Below are 20028 nucleotides of genomic sequence, written 5' to 3' on the forward strand. Positions count from 1 at the left end.
TTTACACCACACACTGCATCCGCAAAGCCAACAGCATTGTGGACGCCACGTGGCGAGGACACGTACTTTAGTCCTTAACTCTGTGTTCTGTTCTGTAGCTTTATGTTGTTTACTGTAGCACCAGGGTTCTAGAGGAACGTTGTCTCATAAGCTTCTTGACTTTACTTAAAAATAAAATTGTGGGTTTGTGGAATACCATTGGTTAGCCGCTAGAAGGCAGCATCACCAGGAGTCTAGATGCTAGCTACTTTAAAAAAACGTAAAAGCTAATTAAAAGTGTAATTAAAACAGTGTTAAAAACATACAGATTCATGTAAACTGGACACTTAAGGGTTTCTATTCTGCCTCACAGATGGTGTTACATCGAGGTCATGAGATGTTATGCATAAAACAAGCATTAGCAATTCCACAGAAATCCAAAGAGCACAAATCTACAAGAAAATAAAACAAAAACAATAAAAAGGGTTAATGGATTAAAATCTAATAGATTCACATAGTTCCATCAAAAAAATAAGACTCTTCTGGGAAGGTTTCACTGGAGCGACAGTGGTGTTTATTAAGTTCAAAAGGGTTTAGGTCAGATCTCTATAGCAGGAGATCCGACGTCCAACCTATGGAAAGCAGTTCTTCATGGAGCTCCCTTCATGCACAGGGGTACATTTATGGTGAAACACGTTTGGCTCCCCTCGTTCAATCAAAGAAAACATTATCATAGCATCTTATACAACTTATCCAACTTCATGGAAACGGTTTACGGAAGAACCATGTATGGCTTTGGATCCGAAGGCCATGAATCCTGGACCCCTGAGCAAGGCAGTTAACCTCATAGCTGCCATAAATGTAAATGTGTCCCAATACTTTTGGCATCACATCCACACACTTTGACATGACGTTAAGATCATCACAGAAGCTCATATAATCACGACCAACAGCTCCTGAGATCTGCTTAGCATTTGCTGGCATGCTTTTAACGAGGGCGTGTCCAATCAGGGCTCAGCTCCCACATCTGATTATCATACCAGGTGCCTCTAATCAACCCTAATCATCTGCTTGCTCAAAGCTCCATCACAACCTGCACTCAGACTCTGATAGCCAGGAAATCTGCACAGAGGTAAGTGGACACTGTGTTTATTGTGATGTGTTTAGGAGCAATCTGGCGGTGATGTTTATAAGTACGGATGTTGTACACTCATCGGGTAAATATGTTACCAGGGATGTTCTGAGGACCTGCGTGTTCCTGGTTGAGAAACTGCTGAGCTCACCGGGGTTACAAATGTAGATCAGAAATTGAGTAATACAGACTCAAAAAAACAACCTTCAAACGAGTTTCTATGTGACGCAATGGCTTGACCCGTTGTACCGTGATCATACAGTTTACACAGTCCTGTACATCAAAACACTCACGTACACACTCCGCTAGAGCTGAACTGAAGAGCACTGACTGATAATTCTATTCTTAATAAATATATAAACGTACAGACTTTATTTCCATCGAAAAATACTCCCTTAGCATGAAGAACAGCTTTACATGCTCTCAGCAGTTCATTCATTTTCTCCCGCTTATCCGTAAAGCAGGCCCCTGCCTTCGACTGCTGCCCAATCCTCACAGCACCGTCCCTTACGGTCCCTCCTGCAGGTGGTGAGCCCACGTCACTCACCTTGATATGTCCCTCGTAAGGGACCCCCGGAGCATAGAGGGTTAAGGGGCTTGCTCAAGGGCCCAAGAGTGGCAGCCTGGCGATACCGGGGCTTGAACCCCAGACCTTCCAATCGGCAACCCAGCGCCTTAACCGCTGGAGCCACCACTTCCCCGCTCTCAGCAGTTCTGTCCTCCAAACCTTCAGCTGAAATACTTTGCTGTGACTTTTGAAAACTTGCCAAAGGTGTTGAAGGTTTCTGCTCATCCCAGTGCAGTTCATAAGGGTTTAGGTGCAGTGACTGGGCAGGACATTCCATGTTAGAATCACTCTAGACGACTCTCTAAATAATGCTAAATAATGCTAACATACGCTTCGGCTCGCCGTCTTGTTGTTCAGTGACGTCGGTTCCAATGAGCCACAGTCCAGACGGAAATGCATGGTGTTGTAGTCTGGAATGGGAGCCATGTTGGTTCCTTTTACTTTCCAGAATATGTCTCTAACTTACCCTGCTCCAAAACAACCCCAAAACATTAAGTTTCCACGTCCATGTGGGGGTGAGACAGTCGGAACGCATCTTCTGGAAATCCGGATTTAACAGAATTGCAAATGACAGTGTTAGGTATTTATATATTTCATTTAACATTTAAAAGTAATATTAATAAAAAGTTGATTAAATAAAATTAATTAAATGATATATTTCTTCCATTAAGATCTGTTTCCCATTGGTTGAAATGGAAGATCTCCTATTGGGATAAATAGAAACACTGGCTGAACCCAGGCCTCCTCACCTCACCTACATCAGTACCTGACTTTACCAACAATCTTATCCCTGAATGAGCAGAATCCTCCCCAAAATCTAGTGGAACATTTTCCCACAAGAGTGGAGTTTATAATTAGAGCAAATGGGGAGCTCAAAAAGCATGAATGGTATAGTCCGGTGTCCACAAACAATTGTCCATATAGTGTACAGTGAACTCTTTTAGTAACCCTATTACTTTTGGACCTAGATATTTTACCCCATCACTGACCTTTAGCAAAGCTCCCTTAATCTAATGTCTCCAAGAACCTGAACCACCAGAACCTGTAAAGGAACTGGGTCTTGTTCTAATCATTTAACCAGTTTCATTAGGACAGATCCCACACCTGCTTACCTTTTAACCTCCACACTGAACCTTGTCTTCCTCCACAGCAATATGTACTTCCTTCATACCATTGAGGAAGATGATGAATCTGGGGAACTGCTGCAGGAACCTGTTGGAGGAGGCCAGAAGGTATCAGAAGAACCTTCGCCACAAGGTTAGGTTACGAGCTCAATTCATCAATATATAATTCAAAAATAATAAAATGTATTCAATCCATTTGCTCAAGGTTTGAGGACACCTGAGCATAGGGTGGGGTGTCCTAGGGTGCAGCCAAACCAAATGTATTCAGTAGGGTTGAGGTCAAAGCTTTATAGCAAGAGATCTCCACTCCAAACCCATGTTAAGCAGATCTTCATGGAGCTAGCTGTGTGCACAGAAGCACTGTCATTAGGAAACAAGTAGATCAAGTGAAGGGAAGATTTCCAGATTGGATGAGGCTCAAACTTTGTGAAAAGTTGGGTGTCCAAATACTTTTAAAATAGTATAGTGAAATTTATTTATCTTATCATTTTGTTAGAATATAAATTTATTTTTTATTTATTAATTTATTTACTTTTATTTAGTATTTTGATCCTCTTCGTCCTCCATAGAGTTACACTATATTATAGTTCGCATTCAGTGAATGCCATTGTGGTTTATTAGGCGTCATAAAGTCAAAACGTGAGACTGTCTCCGAGAGTAACAAGGCCACAGTGACTGAACAAAAACCAGTCTCGCAAGAGAACCCTAACATCCTTAACTCCAGTCCAGGTTTAGCAAAGCAACTGAGAAAACCACCCGATGAGCCGAATAAAACACTGAGCACCTTAAGACCAAGACTCTAAGAGAATCAGCTTCTCAACACCAGCAGGTGAACGCCCTACTGAAATGAACTCCTCAACACCACAGCGCTTGGAAAGAAGGAGCTCATCAGCACCAGGACGTTCCGAGAAAAGGATTTCCTCAGCTCTGAGTTCTCCTTCCAATTCTTTAATTTCACCACATGCAGGTTCCAGAAGTCCTCCAGGGCCTGTGGTGGAGAAGAGCGATACTCGAAAGGTAAGTTCTTTTGACTGGTTTGTGGTTTATACTGGTTTTGAGTACCATCTACAGTAGTTATTAACTCAAAGAAAAACCTGCTGTATAGGACATCCAAGTTTCTAAGCATTCATGCTGATATTTTTGACATCCTTCTAGAATCTTGTTCTGTTTTCGCGCAGTTATACAAAAGTAGAATTTTGCCATGCAGGTTTCCGATCAGTCTTGTTGTGGCCTCTAAGTCCATCAATGTCCATCAATGGAGTCATTTGCAGAGCAGATAATATTTGGTTGGTGAGCCACGGCAAGCCCTCAGGCACGGTAGTGGAAGAGTACCTTGTTTAAAGCTGGTACAAGAAAATTCTTAATCCTGTAGCTCGCTAGTAAGTGTGATGCCTCCACTCTCCTGGGAAGACTTTCCACTAGATTTGCAAGCAAGAGTGTGAGGAGTTGCAGCTCTTATATGTGGCGAGGAGGTCTGGGATGCAGTCGGTGTTCCAGTTCATCCCAAAAGGTGTTCAGTAGGGTTGAGAAGGACATGAGCTTTAGATCTTCATGGAGCTCACGTTGTCCACAGGAGCAGTGTAATGCTGGAACGTTGGGAAAGCCCATATATTGGTGTTTGGATGACAATTTGTGTCAATACACGTAAAAAATAACAAAACCCGCAGACAGAATTTGCATTTCGAATATCAGCAAATCAGAATTAAATTGGCACAACATCAATGCCCCGAAAAATTTATTTACAGAATTGAATTAGAACAGAATATACCTGTACAGAATCTTTTACACTGTTAAGAAAAGCAGTAGTTCTATGTGAAATCAGACACTGAGCACCCCTATATAACCAAAATGTTATGATCCGCATTTCATAGCACCTTTGCGAAGATTCGACTCTGGAATCAGGCTCCTCCTATCGAAGCATTGAATCTTCGACTATTAGGGAGTCACCGCTAGTAAAACAGTGTATTCTTTTTGTTTCCCAAATAAAAAGACGACTTCTTCAATGCGGACCGGTAAAAAAGTTACGGAACCGAGACGCGATTTGAAAAGACAGAAACGGCGGAAACAACGAACTACGGAACCCGTGAGTATCGTCACATACCCTTTGCCTGCCTTTTATAGCAAGCGGTATCTATCCTTTATTGGATGTGGATCAATAAAATTTTTATACAGGGTGGGCCAGACTGGGGCATAGCAAAACCTCACTCCATAACTAACCAGTCTGACTTGCAGTTCAAGCCCAGATTTGTCAAGTCTAACCTGCAGTAGGTGAGCAATAAGTATAAAAGTTGTAGCTCAGTGATTAAGATGTTGAACTTACCACTAAGCTCTTAAGGGTTAAGGGCAATGTTTAAGGCCCTTGTAGTGGTGCCGGGATTTAAACTTGTGACCTTCAATGCCTTAACCAGTAAGCCACCACCTCCTTCTAAACTAAAGGTCACAAGTTCAAATCACGGCAAAGTGGTTTCAACAGGCTACCGCTGCTGAGCCCTTTAGCAAGGCCCTTAACCACTCAGTGTATAAATGAATAAGAGTAAGTCACTGTGGATAAGGGTTAGGGGTCTTGCTCAAGGGCTCTTACCAATGGTAGCTTGGTGAAACCACTTTGCTGTGATTTGAACTTGTGACCTTCAGATTAAAAGTTGAAGGTGGTGGTGCAGTGGCTGATGGAAAACAGTCCATATAGTGTAACTTTGGGAGGGACAGTGGTTAAGGCTCTGGGTTACTGATCAAGAGGCTGGGGGTTCAAGCCCCGGGGTCCCCAAGCTCTCACTCTTGGGCTCCTTAACCCGCTAAGATCCAGAGGCGTCATGTGCTCTGACCCCAGCTTCCTAACACCACTGCAAAGATTAAACGATTTTCCTTTAGGATTAATAAAGTATTCAAAATAAATAAAAATAAATATCTCCTTTTGTCTTCTCCCATTAGGGGTCGCCACAGCTGGATCTCGACCGATCCGGTATGAAGTCCTTATTCGTGATCTGCATATTTGATTTGGCACGTTTTTACGCTGGATGCCCTTCCTAACACAACCCCACCCATTTATCCGAGCTTGGGACCGCCACTAAGAGTGCACTGGCTTGTGCAACCCTAATGGATGAGTTAAATAAAAATAAATATAATGGCAAAATAATGATGCCTATGGGGTGGCCATGTTGTCATGCACCTCCCACTAAGTTTGGGAGGGTCACATGGTCACAGGATTTTTTTTTTTTCCCCAATCCAACATGGTCACAAGATTACCCCAACCCAACAAAAAAAACAGATCGACTGCAAAACACCCATGATGTTTAAACAAGTGAAGCTTGTATTGATTCCCAGTGCCCTCACCTGGCACCAGTAAATCGGTCATGATCATCCAGGGGTCAGAGGCTGACGCGTGAATGGAACGTTGAACAAAAGACAATAAATATATACGATAAATAAACAATCAAATTCAGATTTTATTGATTGCTTGCTGCAATGTTTGATTTGGAATCCAGGAAAATGAAACCACATGTGTGTTCATACAGGACGAGCTTCCGGCGCCTCGCTGGCTCATCGATCTGATGTTTGACATCGAAGAAGCCACCAGGCACGAGCTGACCGTGGAGTAGTGCAGAACTACGTAAAAAAGAACGTTATTTTCTCCAAGACAATGTCACAATATCGGAATATAGTAGTGTACTGTATTGTACGCGAACCATAATAAACTGTCTAACAGTGTCTGTGATTCTGTGTACATATTGATTTTCTTTCCTCCAACACCAGAGATAAAATCCCACCTCTAGGACCGACCGGGTCGATCCTGCTGCCACTTGCATAAGCCTGACAGGAAAACAGGATGATTTTCCCTCTTGTATTTTTTCCAACATAGTGCATGACTAATTGTTTTTCTTTCTTCTTGCACAATTCTGGCCATCTGTCACAAGGGGGCACAGTGTCAATCATTGAATTGAGGGGGAGTGTAGTAAGAAAATAAACAAACATTCTTACATACACACTATATGGAGAAATGGGTTTTCAAAATCCCATTTCACATTTCGTCCCCATTTACTCATAAGAAGCTCCACTTCTTCTTGGAAGAAGCTTCAGTAGATTGGAGGTGCGGTGAGGAGGCGTTCCAATTCGTTCCATAGGGGTTCACTAGGTTCAGAGCTCTAGCAGCAGATCTTCCACATTTTACAACCCATAAAAAGCATATCTTAATGGAGCAGGCTTTGTTCTCAGGTTTGGGTCTTCTAGTTCAAGTGTGAGGAAATGTCAGGTGTTCCAATACTTTTGGAGATAGATAGATAGATAGATAGATAGATAGATAGATAGATAGATAGATAGATAGATAGATAGATAGATAGATAGATAGATAGATAGATAGATAGATTTTTAGATGTGTGTGTGTGAGGTTCTTACTGTATGTAACAGTTCCTGGTTAGTGTCAGTGTTTGGAGAAGATAGCTTAGATTAATACTACACCAGGAAGCGCGTAATTACCCCACAGACAAACATGTGATTGAGGTGAACCTCTAAAGACTGTTACTCAACACGCCGATTATCTTGTTTTTGTGACCCATGTCACAGATGAAAGAGAAAAAGGTCCAACATCTGATAGATAAAGAGCAGCAAAGAAAGTCCCTGATAGTACTGAGGAATAAAAGATTATTAATATTAATAAAGAATTATATCATCCTTTAACATTGTGGACAATTCCATCTAAAGGCAGGAAAACATAGACTCCTGTTTCCAGACATGTTTACATCATCTGGCTGTTTTTTAAAAAAAAAAAAAAAGTTTAGTCTGATCATATGCTAAGAGCAGTGGTGTAAAGTCTGTGAATAAATGTTCTTCATGTACTCATGTAATGTTCTGGCTACTTTCTAGATTTACTGAGTATCAAAGATAGAAGCAACTTCCAAACAATTTGATCAACTACTTTCATTTCATTTCATTTGGCCATTGAAAACCTACAGATTCAAATGAGCTAGAATAAATTATTAGAGACTCTGTTGGTCACAAATTCACATTCAATTTGAATTTGAATTTAATTTTGAATTTGATTTTAATTTAAATTTGATTTGAATTTTATTTAAATTTGAAGTTGAATTTGATTTTGATTATGAAGTTGAATTTGATTTTGAGAGAGACAGAGTGTGTTTTACGTCTGTGTTTGTCACGTAATAATGAAGCTGTTGGAATGAACTCCTGGTGCTGTTTCTCGTTCTATTCATCATTTGAACGTTTTCATCTCCAGTTCGTCAAAAATTCATATTGTGCTTTGACCCAAATCACTGTATTGACGGCACCTACACCACACACAAAAATCCTGCATGGAGATCAGTGAGGTCATTAGGAAACGATTACAATCACTCTCGGACTGTGTGTGTGTGTGTGTGTGTGTGTGTGTGTGTGTGTGTGTGTGTATATATGTTACTATGGTTACAGGTGTTTATCTTGCAATCATTCAGAACACGATTTACAACTCTCTGAACTCGCACCTGAACTTCCAGCCAATCAGAATCCAGTATTCAGACTGACACCATGATATAACGCAGATTAAACAGTACATAACCGAACTTTATAATGGCAGTAGAAACACACCAGCGTCATGTCTCAGGGTGGTTTTACAGGTCCTTTAGTGGTTAACTACATTGTAGGGGGCGAAAGTTTGTGGACACCTGATCATAAGATTTAATCCCCAGTTTCGGTTATAATACGCTCCACTCTTCTGGGAAGATGTTCCACTAGATTTTGTGGAGATTTGTAGAGGTTCATTCAGGCCCAAGAGTGTGAAGTGGTTCCAGTTCATCATGTTTAACACGTTTGGAGCTCTATAGCAGGAAATCTCCCACTCGTATTATATAATATAAGAAGAACATCACGCATACATCGTAAAAGCAGCAGTTTTATCAGTGGAGCATGAAATCCAGGCCCGAGTGTCTCTGTAGCAGTAAATAAGGGTTTCAAAGGCCACATGAGTTATTCAGTGAGGCCTGGGTCAGGGGGGAACATGGTTCTGCTGAACCGGTAAATATTAACCCTCAGTTCAAACATGTCTACACACACACACACACACACACACACTCAAAAAAATATTGGTTTATTTCGTAACGAATCATTTTAACAAGTGACAAAATATGTGTTAATTATTAACCCCGATGTGAGTTGTGAGGTTTGAAAAAGGTATAAAAACATGAGGTGTTTCCAAGTACTGGCAAGAAAACATATTGCAGGAACAGAAGAACGATTTTTGTAGTGTGTGTGTGTTTAAACAATGTTCGGATTACAGCCGATTTCCACGCTCGTCCTCTGTTTGCTCGTCCTCATCCTCGTCCCCGCTCCGGCAGAACAGTCCCCGGTTCCAGCGCCGGAGCCGATCCGGTGCGCGCCGTGCACCGCGGAGAAGCTGAGCGCATGCCCGGCTGCACCGTTCGGCTGCACGGAGCTGGTGAAGGAGCCCGGCTGCGGCTGCTGCGTGACCTGCGCGCTGCCCGAGGGCTCTCTGTGCGGCGTGTACACGGCACACTGCGGCGCCGGGCTTCGGTGCGCGCCGCGGCGCGACGACAGGCACCCGCTGCGGTCGCTGACGCGCGGCCAGGCCGTGTGCACCGCGGACCCCGCCGCCCAAGGTGCGTCCCCCGTCCCCCGTTTTGTCGGTCAGCGCGAGGCTGAAAACTCAAACCATAACCGTCTCCTTACAGAGCAGCCCGCTGAGCACGACGTCTCCTTACACCACCTGCTGGCGCTGGATAGGGCCGGAGACCCGGAGGCGCACGAGAGCATCAAGGCCAGAGTGAACGCCATCCGCAAGAAGCTGGTGGAGCTGGTAAGATGTTCTGCTTGTTCTTGGGATTATTTCGCTCCTGATCACCTGCCTTCGTATAATCCATTCATGGATGCTGTGATAAAGGATAAAGGAGAGCAATACAAGGGCATGCATATTGCACCATGTATCTTGATGGTACCCCTAATTCTGACAGTGTAGTACTGGAGGAAAACATATGGTGGTGCTGATGTGGATGCATCTATGCTTAGGGGTATTTATATATACATTTCACTCTATTAACAAAAGTTTGAGGACACCTGCCCATGATAGTCTTTGGCATGTGCTCTTTGAACATCTCAACAGCTCTTATATTAAGCTTCACTCTTCCAGGCAGATGTTTCATTAAATTTTGCGGAGATGTGAGGGATCTCTGGGATAAAAGACGACCCACCACACCACCGTCAACAAACCTGAGTAAACATGTGAAAGTTCACCCAGTTCACCAAACACTCTATATTTATGATCCCTCCAGATCTGCTCCTTTACCTAAGAAAGATCTACTGATAAAAGGCTTGACAAAATTAGTAGTTTTCAGCCTCGACTTGAACACTAAGACTGTGTATGAGTCCCGAACACTGACCGGAAGGTTGTTCCATAACTGTAGGGTTTATAAGAGAAAGATCTGCCCTCTGCTGCAGTCTTCATTATTTAAGGTACCAACAAACAGCCTGCACCTTTTGATCTAAGTAGGCGTGGAGGATCATACTGGTACAGAAGTTCACTCAGATACTGCGGTGCGAGACCATTAAGTGCTTTATACGTCAGTAGTAGTATTTTATAATCAATGCAAGATTTGATTGGGAGCAGTGTAGACTGATTAATACAGGGGTGATGTGGTCATATTTTCTAGATCTCGTGAGGACTCTTGCTGCTGCATTCTGAACTAACTGAAGCTTATTTATGCACCTACTTGCACACCCAGACAGTAAAGCATTACAGTAGTCTAATCTAGAAGTAACAAAAGCATGAACTAGTTTTTCTGCATCCTGTAACGACATCATATTTCTAATTTTAGCAATATTTCTAAGGTGAAAGAAGGCGATCCTGGTGATATTATTCACGTGAGACTCAAAGGAAAGACTCGGGTCAATAATAACACCAAGGTCTTTGACAGCCGTACATGCTGAAACAGAAACACCATCCAGAGATGCTACGTAATCGGAAAGTTTACCTCTAGCTGCATGTGGTCCTAGTAGGGAAGTTATCAAGCATCCACTGTCTAATGTCCTTTACAGTCTCTTCAACATTGTTAAGATGATCTCTCTCATCTGGCTTTGCTGAAATATACAACTGTGTATCATCAGCATAGCAATGGAAGCGAATACCATGTTTATGTATAATTTCATATGTCTGGAAGAGTCAGATGTCCCAATACTTTTGTTCATAAGGTGTGTGTGTGTGTGTGTGTGTGTGTGTGTGTAAATATATATAAATATAATCCCTACTGCAGCTGGTGTGTCCTGAAATACAAACCCTGACTGTAATGTAAACTGTCTGTCACTAGAGGGCAGTGCAACATTTACAACATTTGGCATGACTCAGGTTTCCTTTTAGACCCCTGCAATGCAACTTTGAGGAGAATTTGAGATACTGCAGAACCAAAAGTCCATGGTAGAGAGCTGGATCTGATCCTATGTAGTAGTATTCTTCTATAACCCTAACCCCTAACCCATACAACAGTGTACACAATGAAGAAACTCCTTAAAAACATCAGTCCTTCCTGAAACAAACTCAAACGTGGTTCCTCTCATTTAGGAGATCAGATCTGATCATCTCACAATAGTGCTCTGGAACTTGCAAGATTTTCACCATGAGAAACTCAAATCAAACTACACAACAGCCATAAATACTTTGTATAATAAAAATATAACAAAATAAATAGTATTCATACTGGATAGCAGTGACGAGTCGTTCACAAATGATTCGTTTCGAGTCTTTAATTTGACTCAAACGAGTGATTCGTTAATTTTTCTACTGGATGCGCAAGAAGAGGAAACAGAATTAAGTAGTTCATCTCATGAATCTTCTAGTCTGAGATGTTTATCAAATGACTCCCATAGACACTATGAAACAAAATGAACTAAATGAGTCAAAAAAAAAAGATTTGTTCATTTTGATGGACGAGATTCAAATAACCGAGTCACTAAACTGATTCGATTTTCCAATCACAACTGGATAGTGTTTGGAAAAAGTGTGCTGACTTAATACTCTGACACAATAGAAAAACTAGAGTTTTTCTATAGTGTAGACTTGGTTTATAAAGTGTTTAGGGTGTCCTTCTAACATCTATGTTCTCATCAATGTTTGGTCGTAGGGTCCATGTCACACCGAACTTCACTCCGCCCTTGACACGATCGCGGCCTCCCAGTTGGCCCTGGGCGAGAAGTTCACCACGTTCTACCTTCCCAACTGCGACAAGCACGGCTTCTACAAGAGCAAACAGGTAAGCTGGAACCTACAGACCAACTGCAGCCAACTGCAACATTGTCAAATGATCTACATATATATATGTAGTGGTCCAACCAGATGTTTGTCTGCTTCTCCAACCCAGTGTGAGACGTCTCTCGTCAGCCAGCCTGCACGCTGTTGGTGCGTTTCTGCTTGGAACGGGAAGAGAATCGTGGGATCCGACGACGTCCCCGAAGATGCCCTCTGTCAGCAGGAGATCACACACTGAACCCCAAACACACGTACATACAGGCTGCATTTTATCAACAACAAAAGCACTTTTATTAATCAGGACACATCTGGTTCCAACAACATCTTATGTATATACAGTGCCTGAGAAAAGGCCTTCCCTAATTTATTTATCTTTTTTTTTTCATATTATTGAGTATTTATTATTTTTAAATAATTCATTTATATTTGCTTTAATGTTTTTTGTTTTTTTTTGTATTTCGTACGTCTATTGTTTGGACCAAACAACTCCACTGCTACATAGAACAGCAATAGAGCCACGGGACATCATAACAGTCCACTGCAACACACACACACACACACACACACACACACTGCGAAGAAAAGAGGCTTTGCGTCTTCAACCACTTCACCATTCGTTTGTTTTACGACCCGCGATGCCCGTGTTTGCGAATTTGTCCTGGGCTGTTTTTGTTTCTTTTTCTTTCTTCCCTGCCCCTGGAAGGAATCGCTCTGGATTTTTCCACTGACATGGGACAACTGCCAATTGATCCCAGATGTTTTTGAAGCCGAGATCGCAGATCTGGCCCGTGTTTACGACTCGGATAAAGCTGCTACCTCTCAGAAGTGCAGGTTCCTTCGTTCGGCCTGGAAATCGCTTCCTCTGTCCTTTAAGAATGTAAAAAAAAAAAAAAAGACGCATTTTTTTCATGTTTCTCTAAAGGGAAACGGACTTCCTGTTGGTTCCAAATGGTGCTGTATGCCAGGACGGGGTTATGCAGAAAGAAAGAGAGGGGGAAAAAAAACAGATAGAGATTTGTAAAGCAATGTTGTAGGGTGTGTCCCTTAGCTCTCTGTTTAAAAATTAAAGAAACACATCCATCCATCCATGAATGTATTTTTGTCCATCCCCCCATTTCAATATCTATCTATCTATCTATCTATCTATCTATCTATCTATCTATCTATCTATCTATCTATCTATCTATCTATCTATCTATCTATCTATCTATCTATCTATCTATCTATCTACTGTATTGTTATAAAGTATGAATTTATTTATGCATTTGTTTGTCCATTAATCCATTTCACCATCTATCCACCCACCAAATTATCTGTCCGTCCATCCATCCGTCCATCCATCCATCCATCCATCCATCCATCCATCCATGAATGTATTTTTGTCCATCCCCCCATTTCAATATCTATCTATCTATCTATCTATCTATCTATCTATCTATCTATCTATCTATCTATCTATCTATCTATCTATCTATCTATCTATCTATCTATCTATCTATCTATCTATCTATCTATCTATTGTATTGTTATAAAGTATGAATTTATTTATGCATTTGTTTGTCCATTAATCCATTTCACCATCTATCCACCCACCAAATTATCTGTCCGTCCATCCATCCATCCATCCATCCATCCATCCATCCATCCATCCATCCATCCATCCATCCATCCCCTCACCCAATTATTAATGTATTGCTGTCACTCACCCAATTATGAAATTATTTATGCATATCTATCTATCTATCTATCTATCTATCTATCTATCTATCTATCTATCTATCTATCTATCTATCTATCTATCTATCTATCTACCACAACTCCCCCCCCCCCCTATTTTTTGGGCCTCTGTAGACATGCAAAGCTTGTAGACACAAAGTTGGATGGAGCAATACACATTTCGGGTCGATCCGGATCAGAACCATGAACCGCAGCAACTTTTACATGCTGCTCTATTTTATCTGCTTACATACCCGTGTATCTATTCGGTCTCTTTTTGTAATATATATAGCAATAAGTTGTATATGTGAACATCGTAATTTCTGTTGTGTGGCTGTTCTTTAAATAAAACACGATTAATATCAAATCAGATTTTTTTTCCCTCTTTTTTTTTTTTTTAAGTGCTCAATCAAACATGCAAAAAGAACCACACACACAAAATGCTGTTCATCCCTTAAATTAGATCTTTAATTATTGAGAGTAAAAATATACACAGATATTATCTCCCGGTTTTAAGGCACTGGGGATTAAAAAAAAACAATAATACATGTGGAAATAGGATTTACACACAATGTGCTGTAATGTCCCCAAGTTGAACGTTTGCTTATTTGCTTTTTTTTATAGCTTATTAGAATGGGGATTCAGTCCAAAAGTAGCCAGTATAAAAAATAAAAATAAAAACACGTAAAAATCAAGCCATACTGTGAGCTACGCTGTACTGTACTAGAAGCTTTTGAATATCACTAGAAGCATTGGGTATGTGCTTAACGTGGGAGTAACGGGGTTCCGGATTCGCAGCAAAGTTTGCCTTTAGTCACAAGATACCTGAAATGAAAAAGGAAACTTTAGCAGAGAAGAAAGAGAAGAGCGCTGAAGCGATTGCCTCGCCAATCTTTCATATATATATATATATATATATATATATATATATATATATATATATATATATATATATATATATATATATATATATATACACAGATTCACATTGGCTTGCTAGCATGCTAGCTACATTCCTAGCATGACACAATATACGGACAAATGTTTGTGGACACCTGAGCATAAGATTGTGCTTTTTGTTTTTGAACATCGCTTTCCATGTTTAGTCTCCATTTACTGTTATAATAAGTTCCATTCTTCTGGGAAGATGTTCCACTACACTTTGTGCTCATTCAGGGACAAGGTCAAGTACTGATGTAGGTGAGGAGGCCTGGGGTGCAGTCAGCGTTCACATTTATCCCAACAGGGTTAGAGATTTAGAGCAGGAGATCGTGGAAAGCAAATCTTTATGAAGCTGGGTCTCCTAGTCGAAAAAAAAAAAAAAACCACAAATGGCTGGAAAGGTCAGGTGTCCAAATACTTTTTGTCCATATAGCGTATGTACGTAGCTGAACTCTGTCCTAGAATGGTTAATTATATATTAAAGAAACCACTGGACCTGGATTTGATGTGATACAAAATGGTTATTAAAAAAAAAAAAAAGAATCATTCCTGAATCTACATTGACCCAATGAGAACATGAAGAACCTTCTGGAACACCTTTCATGATGAAGTAATGGAACGATTTTTCAAAAAGTGCTAAGGGGGAAAGCCAATAAGAGCGTACTGGACCTGGAAATTTATAGCGACCTGCAAAAACCGTACAAACCCCCATCATCAGCTCCAAACTGGAAAGCGTGAACTGGTACAAGGTAAAGCTCCGGATTAGCCACATTAGCATTTTAGAGAAGTTTAGAGAGTGTCGGGCCACGTGTAAAATCAAAACTTTGAATCCGATTTGGATTCTTTGGGTGAATTTTCTTTTGTTTAGGATTTAAAATTCTATTAGCGTGAAGTCTAGACATTTTAGCATCAATTGGATAACTAATGCTAGTAATTTTATGCTAGTAATGCTAGTTTTAGAGTCGTGCTGTACTCTATTTTGGAGTTTATGAAAATCTACGCTGGTTGGTGAATTTAATGCAAGTCTTATACAAGTATAGTCAAGTGGAAAATGAACTTCCGTGTCATATTAAAGACTCGTTCTTCCGATTTGGATTTTTTTGTTGCACAACTTGGATATTTTGATGAATTTTCTCTAGTTTGGGATTTAAAATTCTATATACGTGCTAAAGTCTAGACATTTTTAGCATCAATTGGATAATTTATGCTAGTAATCTTATGCTAGTAATGCTAGTTTCAGAGTCGTACTCCATTTTGGAGTAACGTCTATGTTTATGTAAATCTACAAAAATGGGGAATTTTGTGGAGGTCTTTTAGGTTTTCATTTATTGTAGAAGATTTTTGTATCCAATTTGATGATTCGACTATTTTGTGTTAGCAATATTTTTTTTTTTCCCTCCAGTCGAAGATTTCACAATTTTTTATGATTTCGATTTCGGATTTTTACACACTTGAACGCTTGATGCCAGACGGAGTTTTCTTTTGTATTTGGAATTGTGAAATAACCGGATTTGACAACGTTGTGGTGAAAAAGAAAATGTAAACTCCACAATTACATCCTGAAAATATATAGCGATGAACCAAATCACCGCCATCTCGTTTTTTGGCTCATTAGTGGACTGAGGACGTCTTCTGGAAAAGGTTTCGGTTTCATACAATGGAAAAAACGTCTGCCTGTCGTTCAACACCAGAGAAAAAATTAATACATTTGCTAGGTTGAAATTTAATTTTGTGGGTAATGTGGAGGAAATAAAGAATCGGTAAAGAAGGATTTTACGATCAGTCCTGATACCATAATCCGTGAGTTTGTACGGTGTTTGTACTCATGCGCGTGCTCCTGATCCGGAATCCTATCGATAATCAATAATTCCCAATTTGTATGCGACAGGAATGCGTATTAAAGTCACTGTGAAAGTGCACCACTGATATTCACTAACACACAAGGCGCATGGTCGAGTTGTTAAAATAAGCGCCCCACACACACACACACACACACACACACACACACACACACACACACACACACACACACACACACACACACACATGCAAACATAGGAAGTGCTCTGTAGCATTAGTGCCTTCTTCTGTTTCCTTATTTTATTGTCCTCCTTGCCTCAATTGCGTCCAGCCCTTTTGCCTCCTGAGACGTCCCTACAGTATATTCCTTCATCCATTTCTTTCTCTCCTGCAAGCGTCTAGGGTTCCACTGCTGCTAAAAGAATTAAATTCGAGCTCGTCGAAGCTCGGGAAAGCCCAGAATTTCGAAGCCGCCGTCAAACGCTACACGGAGGGTTGGCGCATGGAGATTCCGCAGGCCATCTTTCTCTTTCCAATGTCTCTTTTCTCCATCGCCCGTCCGCTCGCTTTTTTTCCCCCTAGTGGCTCTCCATGGTGTAACAGTGCGTGCTTCCTCTCTCCTTGCCTTCGTAGCCCGGTAGGGCCTGGCCGTATTTGTCCACGCACCAGCAGATGCCCCGTTTTCGCCCCTTCGACGGCCAGCACTGGGGAAGAACCGTAAACAAAAGTGTGTTAATTGGGCAGCTTTAAACCTCCAACCTGGGAAGTGGTTAAGACACTGGGTTACCGATCAGAAGGCGACTTTTGGGCCCTTGAGCAAAACCCTCAACCCTGTATCCTGGCTTATCCTAGCTTCCTAACATTACAGGGATATACGAAGGCAGAATTTGACATCACCTTTTTTAATGACCTTGCGTTTCGAGACCACTCTGTAGTAATCCGGAAGATCAGATCATTTTACTGACTCGTTTTTTTTTTTTTATCTCTTTCATCAAAATGAAATTTTATTTAGTTTTAAATCGTTCCTTTGAAATTAAATAAAATGTTACATTTGTCTACATACACCAACTTATTATTGGACTATAGTTCCAGTCATTTATAAACAGTATGTATATAATCTCAAAACAAAAAGGACAAACGACAAAGGACAGAAGATCCATGAGATGATACTCAGTTCTGTTTCCTGTGTGTCACACTGCACAGCGTCTATGGGAGTCACGTGATTAAAGAACGAACGACTCGGACTGGAAGAGTTGAGTGATGAACTTCTTAACTCTGTTTCCTGTATATAACCTATGCAGATTATGCGATTCTTTACTTGTGCATGTCAAGCAGAAAATGAACAAATCACTCTTTGACTCATTAAACATATATAAACTCCCTTTTCGGAGTCACATTATAGACTCGTTGAAAATGACTCCTCCTTCTGAGTCACATTAAACACTGTTTTGTGTTCATATAGAGCAGCTTAAAGGTAAACACAAGGAGACTGAAATATTTGTTTAGGGCCAGTGTGCGAAGCTCGCCAGCCCCGGCTTCTATTTTCAGCCTCCCGCTGGCCAGTACAAATCATCCATTGCTGATTATACCCCCGGCTCCAAATTATGGGTGCTACAAATGACTTGCAGAGCTCGGTGCTCCGGCCCAGAGGGCTGTTATTTAGCTGCCAATTTAACTAAAGGTCAAAGTCCTGTCTAGTGCTTTAAAAAAAAAAAAATACGACGACGCAACAAAACCGATGGTTCCATGAGAGCATTAAAAAGACTCGATGATTCCTAAATGGCCCATTGATTCGCTGTTCACAGCGTGCGATACCAAGGGAATTCGCCCAGAGACTGGGAGGGCCTGTGTGGATCTTGCGAAACCAAAGTGAGAGACGAGAGACAATATCCAGACAGGGAACCTTTAAAAAAAATAATATATATATAAATAAATGATAAAATAAAGGTCTGTGTCGGAGGCTAGAGGCTAATAATCAGAGTGTGAATAGTCATAATTTTGTATAAAAGTGTGGATATTATCGCTATAGCGACCGTAAAATGTCCCTATTAAAAAAAAAAAAAAAAACACAAGCGCTCTGCGAACGAGATGTTTTCAGGTCCTGCAGGATAAACGCTCAGGTTTAATCATTAGCGCGACGTTATATAAAGATGCTCATTTTAATGTGTTTTTTCTTTTTATTACCATTAAGCAGGACCTGCCATGTTGTATAAATATTGCTCTTGACGATGGAGGATAAGTGCATCCATATGAAGGCGTCTGGGACACTCATTTATTATAAACCAATTGTGGGCCGACCGCGCAAATCTGGAAACGGCTCAAATCTATTTCCATTGCAGCCGGCGTAAGGAGTCGGATAATTACGGGGAGAGGCTCAGACCCCACTAGCCACCTTGACGTCGCTCTCTCGGAGCGGGTTACGCAAAACGGCCACCACCGCGGCCACGCTCGGTTTGGCCCTGAGAGAGACAGACAGTGAGACAGACGGGCCCTTAAAGGGTCCGTTCACCGCGGCGCTAATCGTCCGGAGAAAAACAACAGCGCAGGGACAGATACGGTGCGCGAACTCGCGTAAACAAACGGCACACCGTGTTTATAACACCACGGGGAATTGAAAAAGAAATGAATAAATAAACAAACTAATTCGTCACTTCCACGACAGCGTTTTGGTGCTAGATTGAGAATTACGCGATTCAGATCATGTAGCGCTACGAGTATAAAGTCGTAGAGACAAAATTCATTGACGATTTCATCGTCATTGAATTTTTTGGAAATAATAAATTCAATTTAAATAAAAATGTATACATTTAGAAATACGTTTTTAAATCTAGAAAGTAGAAATCTAGACCCATGAACCCTTTTCAAGAAGCTTTTGTTGCTCACCTGCTTTTTCCTGTAGAAGCCTTTCTTGTCACAGTTCGGGATGCGGAAACCTTTGGTGTTCACCATGTCGGAGATCTTCAGCATGTCCAGAATGCCTTCCATTTCCCTTCGACACGGACCCTGCACACAAAACCCCCAACAAAACACACATTTTTTTTTTTAATTCATAATATTTCGCTCTAAAATCTATCACAGAGGGAGCTGGATTTGGACACTGTTTTTTCCCCCGAAACAGAGTTCTTCATGGACCATGATTGAAGAAAAGCGTGTCTGGGACCAAAACTCAAACACAGAGAGCACTAAATAGAGCCTGTTTCGCGGGCGATTTTTTTTATGACTATCTGTGTACCTTGACGCTAATTTGTCCCCTGGGAAGTAAATAGTTAGGCTCGTTTTCCAGGAAATGCGATCCTGTGGCATGGAGAAAACAGCGTCTGGCGGCAAGCCTCTGACCCCAAACTCCGCTAAAGCAGCTAAACAGGCCAGAACCGCACGCCGTCCCTCAGAAACACGGGATTAGAAGCACTTTAATGCTGTAACGGCTCCAGAACCCTGAACAAACACGGGTCTGGAGGAAGTCTGAAGCCTGGAAATGTTAAAAACGGAATCAGGAATTAGTGAAATCGGGGTAATGAGGCAAAATGGC

The 20028-nt window shown here is 41.2% G+C and overlaps 3 protein-coding genes across 4 annotated transcripts in view; 2 read left to right on the plus strand and 1 right to left on the minus strand.

Annotated features, from left to right (window-relative positions):
* The first annotated feature begins 1027 nt into the window (after window positions 1-1027).
* Window positions 1028-6508, plus strand: LOC310726897 (uncharacterized protein). Its single transcript, XM_083542953.1, has 5 exons — window positions 1028-1111; window positions 2830-2936; window positions 3630-3820; window positions 4794-4886; window positions 6316-6508. The coding sequence occupies exons 2-5, from the start codon at window positions 2834-2836 to the stop codon at window positions 6397-6399; spliced, it is 471 nt and encodes a 156-aa protein (XP_083399079.1). The 5' UTR covers window positions 1028-1111; window positions 2830-2833; the 3' UTR covers window positions 6400-6508.
* Window positions 6509-8981: 2473 nt separating this feature from the next.
* On the plus strand, window positions 8982-13125 carry igfbp1b (insulin-like growth factor binding protein 1b). Of its 2 annotated transcripts, XM_083541221.1 has the most exons (4): window positions 8982-9405; window positions 9478-9602; window positions 11917-12045; window positions 12154-13125. In XM_083541221.1, the coding sequence occupies exons 1-4, from the start codon at window positions 9051-9053 to the stop codon at window positions 12277-12279; spliced, it is 735 nt and encodes a 244-aa protein (XP_083397347.1). In that variant the 5' UTR covers window positions 8982-9050; the 3' UTR covers window positions 12280-13125. The 2 variants fall into 2 exon arrangements, with proteins under 2 accessions (XP_083397347.1, XP_083397346.1); XM_083541220.1 differs by having other exon boundaries at window positions 8982-9602.
* Window positions 13126-14209: 1084 nt separating this feature from the next.
* The window catches only part of LOC310726880 (insulin-like growth factor-binding protein 3), a 20969-nt gene continuing 15150 nt past the window's right edge, over window positions 14210-20028 (minus strand). Inside the window, exons 3-4 of the mRNA XM_083542930.1 lie at window positions 19383-19502; window positions 14210-17203 (exon numbers count right to left, since the gene is read on the minus strand). Coding sequence (XP_083399056.1) covers window positions 17078-17203; window positions 19383-19502 — 246 coding nt within the window. The 3' untranslated portion in view covers window positions 14210-17077. The remainder of the gene's footprint in view (window positions 17204-19382; window positions 19503-20028) is intronic.

Source organism: Silurus aristotelis (assembly GCF_946808225.1).
Source record: "Silurus aristotelis genome assembly, chromosome: 5".
Taxonomy (NCBI): domain Eukaryota; kingdom Metazoa; phylum Chordata; class Actinopteri; order Siluriformes; family Siluridae; genus Silurus; species Silurus aristotelis.

Excerpts from the sequence above, each read along its gene's own strand:
- LOC310726897 (XM_083542953.1), top strand. The coding sequence starts at position 2,834 with ATGTACTTCCTTCATACCATTGAGGAAGATGATGAATCTGGGGAACTG. Across the intron at positions 3,821-4,793 it reads AGAAGAGCGATACTCGAAAG|ACGACTTCTTCAATGCGGAC; the intron begins GTAAGTTCTTTT and ends CCAAATAAAAAG. Across the intron at positions 4,887-6,315 it reads AACAACGAACTACGGAACCC|GACGAGCTTCCGGCGCCTCG; the intron begins GTGAGTATCGTC and ends GTGTTCATACAG.
- igfbp1b (XM_083541220.1), top strand. The coding sequence starts at position 9,051 with ATGTTCGGATTACAGCCGATTTCCACGCTCGTCCTCTGTTTGCTCGTC. Across the intron at positions 9,603-11,916 it reads GCAAGAAGCTGGTGGAGCTG|GGTCCATGTCACACCGAACT; the intron begins GTAAGATGTTCT and ends GTTTGGTCGTAG. Across the intron at positions 12,046-12,153 it reads GCTTCTACAAGAGCAAACAG|TGTGAGACGTCTCTCGTCAG; the intron begins GTAAGCTGGAAC and ends TCTCCAACCCAG.